Source organism: Cryptomeria japonica, chromosome 10 (genome assembly GCF_030272615.1).
Source record: "Cryptomeria japonica chromosome 10, Sugi_1.0, whole genome shotgun sequence".
NCBI classification, from domain to species: domain Eukaryota; kingdom Viridiplantae; phylum Streptophyta; class Pinopsida; order Cupressales; family Cupressaceae; genus Cryptomeria; species Cryptomeria japonica.
Window position 1 is genome coordinate 441,510,972 of NC_081414.1, and position 16,956 is coordinate 441,527,927.

At 34.9% G+C, this 16,956-nt stretch overlaps 1 protein-coding gene across 1 annotated transcript; it reads right to left on the reverse strand.

The window, feature by feature from the left end:
• Positions 1-857: 857 nt before the first annotated feature.
• LOC131067550 (chlorophyll a-b binding protein CP26, chloroplastic) lies at positions 858-2,946 on the reverse strand. Its single transcript, XM_058002618.2, has 6 exons — positions 2,621-2,946; positions 2,226-2,310; positions 2,093-2,143; positions 1,873-1,993; positions 1,474-1,608; positions 858-1,279 (listed from the first exon to the last, which is right to left on the reverse strand). The coding sequence occupies exons 1-6, from the start codon at positions 2,934-2,936 to the stop codon at positions 1,025-1,027; spliced, it is 963 nt and encodes a 320-aa protein (XP_057858601.2). The 5' UTR covers positions 2,937-2,946; the 3' UTR covers positions 858-1,024.
• Between the last annotated feature and the right edge of the window lie 14,010 nt (positions 2,947-16,956).

Below are 16,956 nucleotides of genomic sequence, written 5' to 3' on the forward strand. Positions count from 1 at the left end.
ATCACTTAAATACAAAGTAAACAAGTGCCACATAGTGGCGAGTACTTGCCTTTGTTAATTTTTTAATTGAGTGTAATTGAAATCTTAAATAATTTGAATTGTAAGATACTTAGCAATTTTATCAATGTTACAAATATGCATAAAAAATGTTTTAAAATATCGTTAACAAGATACTTAGCAATTTTATCAATATTACAAATATGCATATCAAAGGTACTTGTATACTCTCCTTACGTTTACAATAATAAATTGATTTATTATTATTTTTTATATTAATTTTGTTATCAAGTAAATTTTCAATATGAATTTTTTATTTAATATTATAAATGTATGATAAATTATATATATTAAAAAAGTACAATATAATTCCTAATAGATCATAGTTCAAGATTAATTGTCATGACTTTTTAGTTTTTTATGTATATTAATTAAATAAAATAAATTTTATATGATAATATTTTTATAAAAAACATCAATAAAACTAATTAATCTAAATATTTAACACCAAACTCCTGATATGTTTTATCATTGTGATATGTTTTAATTGACAAATTTTTATAACAACAAAAGTTGTATTGGCCAATCAGGATACAAAAAAATAATTTTTATAATATGTAAACTTAAAAATTGCACAAGTAACTTTAGAAAATAAAAATATTTTTAAAAACAAAAATAAAACCTTGTTTGTAATTGGTTCAAATTAAATTTTTTAATAACTAATTAACTGTAAAAAATAAAAATTCATTACTATCGTAATGAGATCTTAGACAACTCTTAGATAACTTTCTAAGAAAGCTAGAGTAGAATCGTAATGGGATCTTAGGCAACTCTTAGATAACTTTCTAAGAAAGCTAGAGTAGAAGAAAATATATTTGCTAGGTAATTAATATTCTTTGTTCTTGCAATTCCAATTCCAGAAAGCACACTGTAATCCTCTTTCATTACCACATATAATAAGAGCGTTATGTAGAGGGAGAAATGAAAAGAAAGCATGATGGAGCAAATGGTACAACTCCATTGGTTTCTACAAAGAAGGGGCGCGCTCTCCTCCGATGACGGTGAGGAGGTTGTTTCCAAAAGGATCACTCAAATGGGCAGCCAGATTTTCCACGGGGCCCTTCCCTGTAACGTATGCTTGCAAGAAGAATCCAAGCATCGAGAACATAGCCAGCCTTCCGTTCTTTATCTCTTTCACCTTCAACAATGCAAACTGATCTGGATCCTTGGCCAATCCCAGTGGATCAAATGGTCCCCCCGGGTGAAGCTTGTCCTCCAGCCCCTGATTCCATCAATCAACTCTAACATTCAGTACAATTTTACATTTTGATTTTATCTGAAATCAGACTTTAGATAGATTGTAATAAATATACTACTCAAAACAAAATTGTTAATTTGAAGCTTATCACAACCAACCCCCTATTTAAACTCTTATACTGAAAAAAAAAAGTGGAGATAATTTAAAATGAAACTAACCAGCCCATTTGTAGCCCGGTAGTATTCAGCTCCACCAACAAGAATCACTTCTGCAATCACAGCAACCACTAAATTGATGGGAATGCTGGCACCAAAATAGCTTAGTGTGCCTCCATCAAGAAGAAGAGCCCCGGTCTGCAAACATCAGTTCTTCACCTGGTTAAAGCTGAGTTTCTATACACTCTTTTTCTAAACATGGAGCTGAAAACCAAAAGTACTTCAAAAGCTCATGAAAATCAAATAAACTAAATAATCTTTTCCATGGCAGTCAGCCAGTCTACGAATTTGAAATGTGAAGAGCAACCAAGCCGTGCAAATCTGCACAAGAGTGTGGAAGTAGACAATCCAAGAGGACCCACAAGCTATAATTAAAGAAAGGGAAGGAGAAAATGGGTAGACCTTGAACCACACAGCTTCAGGGCCACAATAAGCACCGAACTTGTTAAACGCCTCAGGGATGATGAACCCTGCAGCTCCAAGCATTGCCCATCTAGCATGAATCAGCTCATATGCTTGGTACCTGCACAGTGTTGAAATACATTTTCTTGCATGAATCCGTTTCCCCCCTAATTAGTGATACAAATACAGAGTATCCCCTGTTTTCAGTCTCATAACTTACTTGTCAAAGTCCTCTGGTTTCTTGCTCAATCCGAAGGGATCGTATCCATAGCTGCATAAAACAAAAGTAGCATAGAATATTAAGTTTCCAAACCAAGGGCTGAAATACATAACCCCAAACAAAACGCGCTTACTCTCCAGGAACTTCTCCGTTGAGATATGGGGGAATATCAGCTCTGTCAAGCAGACCTTCGGGCAGAAAGATCCTCCTGTCGGGTCCTGCCATTGTGTATAAATTTACACTATAAGAAAAAAGAATTCGCCCAAAACAGGGTAGAAGGTGGAGTTTATAAGTACCCATTATCTATTGGGGGATCAGGGTCTCCAGATAAACAATGGGTTGATCACAAATACTAGAAACAGGGTGGATTCCCAAAAATAGACAGAGAAAATGGCAGATTGAAAGTAATTGGGAACTAAGTATAGGTGACCCATATACAAATTAATGGCTCACTGCTGGAAATTTAGGTGCTTAAATGACAAAGAAGGCCCGCCTCTGTTTAAACTTGAGCATAGAAGAATGACTTACCGTACCACTTGGAGAGCTCATCGTTGGCAGGAGCGGGTGCAGACTTGAATTTGGGAGGAGGAGGAGGAGGTGCCGCCTTCTTCTTTCCCAGGCCAAACAGAGAAACGACTCGCAGTGGAGAAGATGTTGTTGATTTGAGTGATAAGGAGATGCCCAGAAACTCTGGTCTTGCAAGAGCTGCGCCACCAGCAATGGACGCCATTGAGATGCCTTTCTTGCCTTGAGTTCCTCTTCCTCTTTCTCCCCCACTCCCCAACTTAGATACCCCAAATCCAAATCTTAGCTCATTCTGGTGGCTCACAACCCGCCACCTCATTTCACATTGCAGACCATCCATTGGTAGGGATACTTTTCGCCTTATCCAATCATACCCCCAAAACCTTTGAAATTGATTAATACATAACTACACATCATCATGATTATGAATATTTAATTGTCTGATAAAGAGTTTTTAAAAAATATGGATAGCTTGTCGTGGGTTAATGTAAAAATTCACCACTTTCGACCCTGCAATCTTTGTCTTTACAAAGCATTGGTAAAAGCTTGGATTAGGGGGTAACCTTAATTTTGATAGTGCTTTTCATGATGATTCTAATATGGTAAAGATTAGTTGTGTTTAGTAATACTTTTGGTGCTTTTGTAATAAGGGGATCTCATAATCTTGGTAGGTATTTCTTCTCTAAAATTTATCATAATATAAAAGGTTATGTTTAGATTACTATAAATATGTTGAAAACAATATTGTCTAAATTAAATTAATTTCATTCTATTTTAAAGAAAATCTTGATTTATATTAAGAAATTTGATTATATGAAGATTCACCATTACTATAGAGAAAAAGAAAATGGTCAATTTTTTTGGCTAATCACAGGATAGAGCTTACTAAAATTTATTCGTAAGATGTTAGTGATGTCTTATTGAGAAGAGTTAGCTAAAACCATAGAAGGGAATTTATTTACATGATTTGAAGGTGCTTTCTTTGTTTATTGTAGGCTTGAACTTATCTAGTTATAGCTCATTTATGATAGGCGATGGGTTGAGATTGATATAATGGCTTCACATGTATTAAGTTTGAGCTTTCTCATGGTATCTCTTGTCATGATGATCTTTTAAGAAAGTTGGGTTGCAAGGTTTATGGTTCTTATAATATCTTACTACTATTTGTTGCTTTTTACTACATCGTGTATTGGTATAATATACTTTGGGTATTGGGAGATGTTTCAATTTGTGTGGTTGTTGGTAGGGTTTTTTTCATGTGGTTAGGAGACGTGTTAGCCATCCCATGATCCTTTTCACAAGGGGGAGTTTTTGACCACATACTAAAGTGGATTTTCATGAACCCAATATGTCACTAAATTGGAAGTGGTGAAGTCAAATTCGGGTCAAGATGTAATTGTTGATACATGTGGCATGTTCCACTTTAGATCCCCTTGTTGAACACACATCAGATGTTTGGGGGGGGGGGGGGGTGAACCGACATAAATTAAAATTCTTGACTGCAAACTTATGTTAACCAATTAATTCTAGATATGCACATAAAAAACATTGAACAAGTTCATCATAAACTATCCACACAAGAACACCAATATTTTTAATGTGTAAAGCCCAAATTGGGAAAAACCACGATGAGTGTTAACTCACAAGATAATCCACTATATATAGAAATGATTACAAAAGAGAGAGATCACTGCTCCGAACTTGCAAACCAAGGCTAACTGCACATGGCGCAAGATACAAAAGAGGACTTGCAAACCTAAAGCTAACTACAACAGGGCAATGTACAGATTTACAACTGAAAAATAATTGTATGAATAAGAGCATCTCCATATGTTGATTACAATCACTGTTAAAGCACAATCTCTGACCTTACTGAGATATTCAGACCACCAAATCTTCTGGATTACTGCATCTACATTCACCAATACTTCTACACTACAACAACAATACAAATCACATCGACATCCTTACCTCAAGTCATGCATATTGCCGAATCCAATTCACTCGCACCCCACACATGTATATCACTCAATATATATTCTTTTCAACAAATCATCATCATCATCATCATCATCATATATATATATATATATACAAAATAAACATTCTCACCAAGTTAGCCAAAAGAAATATTGTAACGTGTACACATATTTCCAACTCAAGGTACCAAAGAACATATCCCAACACATGCACTAAAAAAGTCTGGACGAAAATAGGCAACACTCGGACCATACAGATAAAGCTTCCAACTATCCTCATCATAAAAAAATAAGCTAATATCAACTAGAACAACTGCCAACACAATCTATCTATATCCAATCCACATAACAACCTCCAATATGAACATATTCATAACAACTCGTACAAAAGCATAACTATAGATACTTCAACGAAATACTTCAACATTGAATACTGCACAATAGATGTCGAATCCCACACAACAGATGTCCGGACTAGAATATATCCAGACCACACTGTTTGACATCAATGACAACAAAGCTCACATTTGTAACAATCTCCCCCTTTGTCATTGATGACAAACAACCAAAAATGTTTTCATGTTAAGAGCCTTTGAAAAAACAACCAATAACAACTCCCCCTAACAATAACATTATCGGAATAGATAACAAAACATTTTTCAACATCTTTCTCCCCCTTTGCCATCAAGGACAAAGGCCAAAACACACAATACCAAAATCACTCAAAATCACTTGCCCAAGCATCTTTAAATTGTTTCTTCAGCTTGATCACTAAGGCCTTCCAAGCACGAATAGTAGCATCTTGAATCCTACTTTGAATCTCACAAGCAATACATTTTTTTATTGCATCATCAAAAGAATTTATGTTTTTAGCAACCTTCTCAACACTCTTTGCTTTAAACAAAAATTTCAAATAAGAAGAAAGTTTTAATTCCATGTTGGTCCTCAGCTCTCCAAACATTCTCATAAACTCATCTCTTTGTCTCCTTCTTAGAGATTACTGATTAGGTAATTCTCAAGCCTTATCCCTTTCTTTGCCATAAATATATATAGATACTTTATAATCTTTAGGCATTTCAACAAACTAAGATTCAATCCGATCAATTTCATCCTTAACTTATGTGTGGCATCAAGCCACCTCAAACAAAATTTATACAAATTTTCAACCACTTCAATAGATTTCCTGAAATTCATTAGATTAAGAATTAGCACATGATGTGCCTTTCTACATCTCTTTTTGATCATCTCATGCACATTCACTTTAGTAAATCCTTCCTTAACATTATTTTTATCTTTTCTAGCCATTCTCTCTATGAGTATCTCAACAAGCTCCTCCGGAAGATAATCATCAACATCAATAGAAACCAAATTGTTCTGAACCAAATACTTTACAAATGCTTTCTCAATAACATCCTTCTCATAGGATACATAACTGTGATATGAATTACCAATATAATTCACACTGCCAGGTTTCTTGATCATTTCAAGCACCATGTCTGTTGTAAGTTTGTCATCATCAATTTCCTCATCATCTTCTTTCTGCACTGCTTCAACTCCCTCACTTTGAGCAACATTTTGTTTTGTCTTCATCTCTTCTTCATCATCGCTATCTGTGTCGAATTGAATTTCATCATCAGAATACAACCTGCAACATATTAGTTTCACAAAATACAAATGGAAATGCTACAAGAAATCCAAACTCAACCAATGAAACTACATATAAAATAAAACACTATTATTACCTTCATGATTTAAGTCTCATTGTGTCCTAACTCCACTGTTCCTGGTTGCAAATGGTGTGCTCTCAGACAAGCAGTGATAGCTTCCAAGATGGCATATGAAGAATGGATTGATAACTGATAGTTAACTGATACTATGATATGCAATGCTAAATTACTATGCTAAATGATTATGTTATTTGCTTCAAGATTAAAACTCATGGATGCATAAGTTTTCACAAATGATTAGCTTTGAAAACTCACTTGAAGACTTACTTGAAGACTAACTTGAAGACTAACTTTCTCTCAACTCAAACTCCTGATTTTATAGACCTTGAGAGGATAAGATGATGTGGCCCAGATCAAAAGTCATGATCAGATCTACAGATTTGGATGGCTATGAGAAAAGGTGAAGGTTGAGAGAAAGGGGGAAGGAGAAGAAAAGTGTCACTCATCTCACCTTGACTGGGTTGCTGACTAAGGGAATCTAGGGATGGTTGGAGAAGATTTAGGCATGAGAGGACAAGTGGACTCAAGTCCTTCCTAAGATGTAGGGATGTTGGAGAGAATATAGAAGAAGGTTATGATATATGTGTACGTACACAATATTTCATTAAATTTGGAAGTTGGAGATTGTAGACACATAAAAATTTCCATTAATTTATCCTCATTTAATTTCAAATTTCTCCGAACATCGAGCGACTCCTTATTATTACATTATTATTTCTCCATAATTCATTATTCATAATTCCCATCTTTTATTAGATTATTATTAATATCTTACCATTTATCCATTAAATTTATTAAAAAAAACATTATATCATATTCATGCATACGCCTTCATGCATTCACCTTATATACATTTTCTCTATTTATTTAATAAAACTCTTAAATATCCCCTCCTACCACTTACCATTTCCCACTTACCATTTACCACTCATCTTGCATTATCCCACATTCATCCCACAACATGAACTCGCTCGGAGAAATTCTATTTAAACAAGCCCCTCTCTCTTATTTGGGATCTCATCTTTATGCGTCGAACTTATGTCAGTTTGCATCTCATTATCTTGACATCTTATTCGCTATCTTTGCATTCTCAAATCTCCATTTCCTCATAGCTTTTTGCACAAGTGCTTTTGAGAGCAAATATATTAAATGTGAAATCTTGAGGAATAGGAGTGCAATGGAGTAGAGTTTGATAGCATGCATGTGTGTTCTTAGTTTAGATTTTAATTTGCATGTGTGTGTTTTGCAGGAAAAACTTCATTGTTGGATGTTGGAAGATTGAATCTTGTATTCAATCCATTTCCTCCATCTACAATTGGCACGCTCGGTGGGACATTTCCCTTGCTTTGCTTTGGATTGATAGAAGTTCCAGATTCCTGGCTTGTTTTATTGCAGGATTTGCTTGAGGTTTTGAATATTTTTGGTTTCGCGGGTTTGTTTGCAAGGTTTTCCTACTTTCATTGTTCTTTGGCATGTCTTGTTTGTTTCTTGTAGAAGATTGTGTGTAACGTACAAGTCGTTATCTTTGTACCTACAAATCACACACCTTTGAGGTTCTCTCTTATGGCATCCAATCTTGTGTGTCGAAGGTAATATCTTGAAACTACTAATGTTATCTTGATGCAGGACGCATGTCGAAGAAATGGTGATTTGAAATAGATTGTCTCATTTTTTAGCTTAGATCACATTTTGAATTGGTGCTTTAAAATTAACTAGTGTCTTTTGTGTCTTGAGCAATAGGCTCTTTTTGTTTTACCTTTTAGAGGGCCTGCCTCCCGAGAAGCCATTAAGGCTCGGTGAGAGTGAACAACCCAAGTGGTAACGCGCTAAAGCCAAGCTCTTCCGAACCACTATAAATAAATGTGTTTGTGACGAAAGTTGCAAGCAACGAGTGCTGATTAGTTCATACCGACGGCATGTCTCCCCATAAACCCTATAAAGCGCAACCTCTATAGGCTGGGAGCCTTCCTTAACGGAGCGTACGCCGCCGCATGTATGGCCACTCGAACAGATGCCCTTACCAGACACCTTTTGTGTTAGAAGCCAAAAACCTTCTAGTTGTTGACGCAGGAGGTCGGACCTCTAAAGCGGCTCACATTCTTACGGTTCTTAGTAGAGATACAAAGTTCGCCACGGGGAGTTTTCATGGGGACTGATGCTTGGCTGCCCCGGAGAAGTGAGTGCCGAGGGTGGAGCCAGTGGGGTCAAGCATCTAAGTATCCGCTTTGAATTGCATAGCTCGGGGTAACCCCCCAAGTGAGATTCAACAACTATTGTCTTGGTCAGCCTTAGGATTGTGCTTGAATGTGTTTTTATTGTAAAATCAAACAAACATTATGTCTGCCATATTTTCTGAATGTGTGCAAAAACAAACAAGAACATTTCACAATCAACACCACACTTGAAATTGAAACACATCACAAAAAACTTGGTCTAAGCTTTGAAGTATCCATCCACATTGTAAAACAACATTGTCCTTGAAACGTTGAACTTGTGTTCTGAAAATAATCATCTCAAATCTCTTGAGACATCGCTTTTGAAGTTCTGATCTTTTAGGTCCTCACATAGTCATATCATTCTAGTTTCCCATACCCTTTTAGATCTTTGCATAGTCTTCACCTAGTTGCACCTTTCATCCTTGCATATCATATTTAATCATACCTAGTCTTTGCATATCCCCCCTAGATCAAACCCATGCATAATCCCCTTGGATCATACCCATAATCTTTGCATAGCTTTCCACAATTCCTTTAGGACATAACCTTAAACCTTTCACAAGTTCATTAGGTCATTTCATCATTGGTCCTAGCATTTCATTATTATTTGCATACCAAAATCCAAAAACAAAAAAAATTAAAAATCCAAAAAAACCAAAAAAACAAAAAAACATTGCTTGCACTTAGGATTTCTCATCTTAGGTTTGATATCAAATTTTGATCATCAATCCCTCTTATCACTTGAGGTGCATATCATAGCGTAACTCAAACCTCACATTGCAAATATTTTCAGGCCTAGAGTATCCTTAGTCCTTGCATCAAACATCCTCATATCTCATTTAGGGTTTAGTTGCACATCACTTTCCTATCATATAGATCGCATTTTGCATCAATCCTTTAGCACATTACCTCTCAATCATATCACATAGATTACATTTTTACATTGATCCTTATCACATCCTAACCTCACTCATATCATATAGTCCCCCCTTTGCACTTTAGGGTTTGCATCATATCTAGAGTCTCATACATTGTCCTAGGTCAAAGATCAAAACTATCATAAATATCCATGGCTACCTTGGCTCAAAAAATTCAAGATCTCAAGAGAGAAATATATGACATTCAAGTTCAAAAAAATGAATCAATGACCCCTTTTGAGAAACAAATTCATGATATCAACAGTGACAATCTTCAAGGAATGCTAAAACGACTATATAAGGTGGAACAACAAATAATTGAAAATCAAAAGCCAAATCTCAAGAAAGATCACATGAGTCCTTCACCAAGAAAACAAGACATTTCTTCCAAATATCCCTTAGATAGACAATTTACACCTTTGGGGCAATCTATTGAGTCAGCTTTGAAAGAGCTTCTTGAGCACAATCTTATCATATTGCCTAACAAGACTACATGGGGATGTGAATTTTTGAGCAATTATTGTGAATATCATAGACATAACAAACATAAGACTTCAGATTGCATGGAATTAAAACATAAGATTCAAGACCTCCTTGATAATGGTATCATTGAAATTGAAGATCCTAATGATTCACCTAAGGAGAAACTAGATGTCATTACCAAACATGATCAAAATAATACACCTATGTCTAGCAAGGCTCCATATGTGACCTCCATCTCGTCCATGATGCCTTCATCTCCTAAAACTTCTCAACAACAATCAATACCATCTCCTTCAAACAATGAACCTAATGGTGAAACTTCCCATATTGACCCTCAAGGGCTATCAACAGTACAAATCCAAGCTAATCCATTTTTTTATACAAATCCTTTATACGATTCTGATATCTTAGATTCTATACCATCATGCACTCCGATTCCAATCGTACCCACTCTAGAAGGCCCCATCCAAAATGCTTCCCCATTATGCAAAAACATGAACACCTTCCAAGAATCGCATATCGAAATTACTACCCCTTCCTTAGAAGTGGCTCCATGTCAAGAGGATAATCTGAAAAATGAAGAAATGAGTTCTATCATAAATCAAGATCAAGACACCAAAACTCTCCAATCCCATCCAATGGTTGAAAAAGATCCTACCTCCCTAGAATCCCATGATGATCCCCTTGTACCTTTCTATTTCTTCCAAGATGATCCCCTTCCATCTCAAGAGCAAAGCATCCTTCCAAATCCTATTCCTAATCCACTTGCTAAGCAAGATCATGATGCATCTTCCACCTTTTCAAATGATCCTATTCAAAATGAAGTGTCAAACACCCTTCCTACTCTATCCAATGGTCCTCTTCCATGTCAAGATCAAATTATCTCTTTATTCCCCTGTCATAATTCTCCTTCTTTTCCTCAAGAGTCCATCATGCCCATAAATCCCTCACATGATCCTATCATTCCTTGCAAGCCACCTCCACCTCAAAATGGACTTGCCTCTAGCATCAAAAGTAAAAAGAAACCCTTTCTTAAAAAGATCTTCCAAAGCATGCATTATCAAAGAAAAGGGTTAGACATTCATGAACGTGGTATATTAGACCCCCTGATATAAAAGAAAATCTTGATTATACTGGCTACATGGCTCACTCTCAAGATGTTAGTATCCCTCATAAATCCTACATTTCTCTAGTTAAATCCAAATACATGCCTTCCCCTCCCCCCCTTCCATCTATTTTAGGTCCCTATATCCCTCCATCCCTTATGCGAGATCAACAAAGGCACACATCTTTGAGCCTTCCATCCATCCAAAATACCTTCATATCATTCCTATCCATCTACGCATTCTTTTCCTTCTCCAAGCAATTTGGATGCCAAGCATAAAAGTCACGAGTCAAACAATCCACATGCATTTAAGGATCAACATGTCCCATCTAATCGACATGTAAAAACAAAGAAAAATGTGATCCAAAAAGAAAAAGAGATATACAAAAGGCCACAAAGGCCCATTGAGCAAAAGAAAGAAATTTCAAAAATCATATGGGTTCCTAAGGTGCTTGTAGAAGCAATGCATTCCAAGGGACTACAAAAGAAAGAAATTTCCAAAACGCCACAAAGGCCCACAAAGAAAGAAGAAAAGTCAAGATGTGTATGGCTTCCCAAGTCTTACATCAAGACAATGCATTCTAAAGTATCACAAAAAAATGAAAAATCAAGAACCATGTGGATTCCCAAGTCGCTCGTACAGGACTTGCACACTAAAGAAAAATCAAAATTGGCATTCAAGTTTGCTACCCCAGCTTCTCCCACATCCACTATCCTAAAACTTATTTCACCTCCTTCATCCATTTTGGCTCCTTGTGTCCTAAAATCTACATCAACCTTTCCATCAAAATCACAAACTTTGAAATCCACTATTCTTCCATCAATCCACCACCCATCAAGGTGTGTGCCAATGTTGATCTTGCAAGCATTTCCATCCATCCATGCACAATTCTTCCAACATACCATCCAATATCCAACACCTATGTTATATCCTTCCATCCCTCTTATCCAATCCTTTGCGTAAATCCTTATAACCTTTTTGTCTTATCATCCATTTCATCTCCCTTTATCATCACTCTATCGACATCTTTGAGCATACTTTCAATAGCCATGGATCGTTATAGAACATATTTCAGGGATATTATCTAGAGAACAACTTGATTCCTGAGTCATATCTCCTATGAAGTATCCATCATCTTCCAATAGTTCGAAAAAGTCAAAAAAATAAAAATAAAAATAAATGAAAGAAGTCCAAATGAACCAAAAAAAAAAAAAAAAGTGAAAAATCAGAAAAAGTAAAGAGAAAAAAATTTCGTCGATTGGTGAAAACCTGGCAAATAGGCGCCTTGGGAAAGTACCATGATGAAAACCTGGCAAATAGGCGCCTTGGGAAAGTACCATGATGAAAACCTGGCAAACAGACGTCATGTGTAATCCATTATTTTCTTGCACTATTCACTGGGGGCAAGTTCCATCTATGTGCATCCATCTATTATCCCTCATCCTCCATTATCCCTCATTCACTCTATATCCATCCATATCCCTTTTTCCACCTTTGATCTTGACAAGGTTAAGGACATTTGCAAGCCTTATATGTCCTATCTATTGCACTTGATCCACACCCATAAGCTCCTATCCATTATTTTGTCTGTTGCTTGCTTCCATTCTTCATTACCACCTTTGAACTTTCATATACTATTTGCCTCCTATCCAAATATATCCCTTGATCTTGATCATAACTAAGGACAACATGCGAAAGTAATTTAAAAAATAAAAATCTCTTGACATGTCCATTCCTTTGGATCACATGACATTTGTTACACCTATCCTAGCTTTACATTGCTATATATGGTCCATGTGCTTGGATTAAACATGTTATCCTATTGTGGTATAGTCCTTGAAAATTGCATAAGCTTCCTCCATCATTCACTTATCCATTTATATCCCATTCATTCATTTACTCACTCAAAATCCCTTTTACCTTGCTAGACACTAGGGGCAAACATTCAAAAAAATCATAAAAATCATAAAATCTCTTGAAAAAATCATTAAAAATCATAAAATGTCCTGAAAAAATCATTAAAAATCATAAAATGTCCTGAAAAAATCATTAAAAATCATAAAATATCCTGAAAAAATCATTAAAAATCATAAAATATCCTGAAAAAATCATTAAAAATCATAAAATGTTCCGAAAAAATCATTAAAAATCATAAAATGTCCTGAAAAAATCTTAAAAATCATAAAATGTCCCGAAAAAATCTTAAAAATCATAAAATGTCTCTAAAAAATCTTAAAAATCATAAAATGTCCCAAAAAATCTTAAAAATCATAAAATGTCCCGAAAAAAACTTAAAAATCATAAAATGTCCCGAAAAAATCTTAAAAATCATAAAATGTCCTAAAAAAATCTTAAAAATTAAAACATTCATAAAACCCTAAAAATTAAAACATTCATAAAACCCTAAAAATTAAAACATTCATAAAACCCTAAAAATCATAAAACTCCAAAAAACATGCAATAAACATTGCAATGACACAAACATTTCAGACAAGCATGCAACTTTGGAACTTCAACGGACTCATGACAGGATGACACTTAAATTGAGCAAACAGAACAACATCTGATCAACTTATACACCCGAACCCATCAACTGTGAACAAAAAAATCATTCAACATGAAACATATTGTTTGCTTATTTTCCCTTTATTGTTTTTTATTTTCCTTTTTGGTGACATGTCTTTTAGCTTTTCCGGGATGTCTCTGACTAGAGATTTTATCTCTAGGATATCTTTGACTAGAAAGATGAGGATGGGGCATGTTCACTTGTTTGCTTCTTGCGAGATGTTCCTTAGGAATATGACGACACGTCTTAGGACATGATCACTTAAGATCATTGAGGACATATTGGTCTGATACACACTAAGGCATTCCTTTACTGTCTGATATGTTTTCTTTCTCGCAATTGGTGTGACTGATTCATTTGGATCTAATTTATATCCAAATGATTTTTTGCCTTTTACCATGATAAGCTCGATGATGATACAAGCACTTAAAAAGCACAAGAATTCTCATCACCTTTCATAACCTATTTCTCATCATTCTTCATAATCATCACTTTTCTCTTCTCATCCTCCTTTTCATCTATCTTTTTTATCATTTCTTTCATCATCTTCTTCATTCTTCTTATTGCAGTGAGATTGATCAAACACTTTATCCAACCGATGCATGTCTTTGAATCTTTAATCTCTTTTTCAACCAACATGCTTCGTGCAATCTCAATGCCCTTGGAGTCAATCAATCAATCAATCAATCATTGGATCACCTTATCTTGCGCTAGCATCAATCCCTATCAGCTTAATCAACTCAATCAACTTAATCAGCTTATCAACTTGGCTATACTGTTCATTTCCATCAATTGTTCAGTTACACCTCATCAACTATGCATTTCCATCAAATGTACATCTCAATCTAATTACTTGCACAATATCATTCATCCAATCTTTCTCTCCCACGATCTATCGAGAGACCAATCTCCATCAATTTGTTCGATCAATCTCTCAAGGGGGCATAACCAATCAATCATCATCCTTACAAAGACACCTTTGGGGCATAACCAATCAATCATCACCCTTACCAAGACACCTCTGGGGCATATATCAGTTGATCATTTTCTTTGAAACAACGCGACAGGCTGCATTGTCTCAAAGAGGGGCAAAATGTAGACACATAAAAATTTCCATTAATTTATCCTCATTTAATTTCAAATTTCTCTGAACATCGGGCGAGTCCTTATTATTACATTATTATTTCTCCATAATTCATTATTCATAATTCCCATCTTTTATTAGATTATTATTAATATCTTATCATTTATCCATTAAATTTATTAAATAAAACATTATATCATATTCATGCATACGCCTTCATGCATTCACCTTATATACATTTTCTCTATTTATTTAATAAAACCCTTAAATATCCCCTCCTACCACTTACCATTTCTCACTTACCATTTACCACTCATCTTGCATTATCCCACATTCATCCCACAACATGAACTCGCTTGGGGAAATTCTATTTAAACAAACCCCTCTCTCTTATTTGGGATCTCATCTTTATGCGTCGAACTTATGTCAATTTGCATCTCATTATCTTGACATCTTATTCGCTATCTTTGCATTCTCAAATCTCCATTTCCTCATAGCTTTTTGCACAAGTGCTTCTGAGAGCAAATATATTAAATGTGAAATCTTGAGGAATAGGAGTGCAATGGAGTAGAGTTTGATAGCATGCATGTGTGTTCTTAGTTTAGATTTTAATTTGCATGTGTGTGTTTTGAAGGAAAAACTTCATTGTTGGATGTTGGAACATTGAATCTTGTATTCAATCCATTTCCTCCATCTACAGAGATAAATGATGAATTAATATTTAAGAAATATTAATATCTTTAGCCACATGATTAATGAGTTGGCAAAAGAAAGATGAAGTGGAGATGGAAGGTGAGTTGGATAAGGGATTAAATAATTTAAAAATTATTGAATATTTGAGACTATAGGATAGAAGAATAATCATAAAATATTAGATATTTAAATGATTGAAGGAAATAATTAAATATTTAGATATTCAATTAATTGATCAGAAGAATAATTAAAGATTAGATATTTAATTAATTAGAGGAATAGGATAGATGAATTAATTAATAAAATATTTCAATTAAATTAATTAATAGAAAGACACGAAATGAATTAAATAAATTAATCTTTTCAAATTAACTATTTAATAGAAGAATAAATATTAAATAAATATAAAATATTAATTTTAATCGCTCATAGCCATTTTTATGTGTATACATTTTGCCCCTCTTTGAAATGATGTCAAGACAACTTTGTTTCAAAGATTAAATCAAGTCTCAATAGTGTGCCTGATGGAGATTGAAAATCCTGATTGTGTGCCCCAGATACCGATTTTTGGATATTGATTTGATGATAATGCCCCCGTTGGTGTGCGGATGTTGGTTCGATATGCCCAAAGAGCAGGATTTAGCTGAATGTGCCAGTCTTTTCTAGCTTCATTGACTGTTTTCTTCAAGATTTTCAAGATAGTTTTGTTTGATGCCTCAGCTTGACCATTTCCTTGTGGATAATACGGAGTAGAAAACCTATGTTGGATATGAAACTGCTCACATAGTTCCTTCACATCTTGATTCTTAAATGACCGTCCATTGTCAGTTATAATGGTCATAGGAACTCCATAGCGACAGATTATATAATTCAAGATGAATGATGATATTTCTTTTCCTGTCACTTTTGTCAGAGGTACAACTTCAATCCATTTAGTGAAATATTTAGTAGCAGTCAGAATGAACATATATCCATTAGAAGATGAAGGATTTATCTTTCCTACCAAATCAAGACCCCATTGAGAAAATAGCCATGATCCGGCCATAGGATACAATTCTTGTGCTGATGCGTGAATGAGATTCCCATGGATTTGACATTATTTGCATTTTTTGGCATATGTGAATGAATCTCTCTCCACAGTAGGCCAAATAGTAACCCTTACGAAGAATTTTCTTAGCCAGTGTTAAGCCACTTGAGTGTGTGCCACAAATACCTGCATGAATTTCGTTAAGAACTTTCTCAGATTCTTCTTGTTCAAGACATCTCAATAAAGTACCATCTAGACCTCGCCTATATAAGGTGTCGTGCCTGTGAAGTGTAATACCTGCAGCTGTAACACAAAACACTCAATAGATCATTGCAAGCATGGTTAGCAAATTTAAAACAAATAAAGATAAAACCATGGCTAATTGATCTATGGCCTCCTAATAAATGCGAGTGTAGATTTGTTCTCAGATGTAGATAAGAAAATTCTAGTGACTTGACTACATCTAGATGGAGGATTTAAGATGATAATGATGCATTTAAGCTAGAAAAGAGAATGATTAAGCTACATGATTCAACAATTA

Bases quoted from the DNA above. Each gene is read 5' to 3' on its own strand.
- LOC131067550 (XM_058002618.2), bottom strand. From the start codon at position 2,936: ATGAGGTGGCGGGTTGTGAGCCACCAGAATGAGCTAAGATTTGGATTT. The intron at 2,311-2,620 runs GTAAGTCATTCT...ACACAATGGCAG, and splicing joins TGAGCTCTCCAAGTGGTACG to GACCCGACAGGAGGATCTTT. The intron at 1,994-2,092 runs GTAAGTTATGAG...AACACTGTGCAG, and splicing joins AAACCAGAGGACTTTGACAA to GTACCAAGCATATGAGCTGA.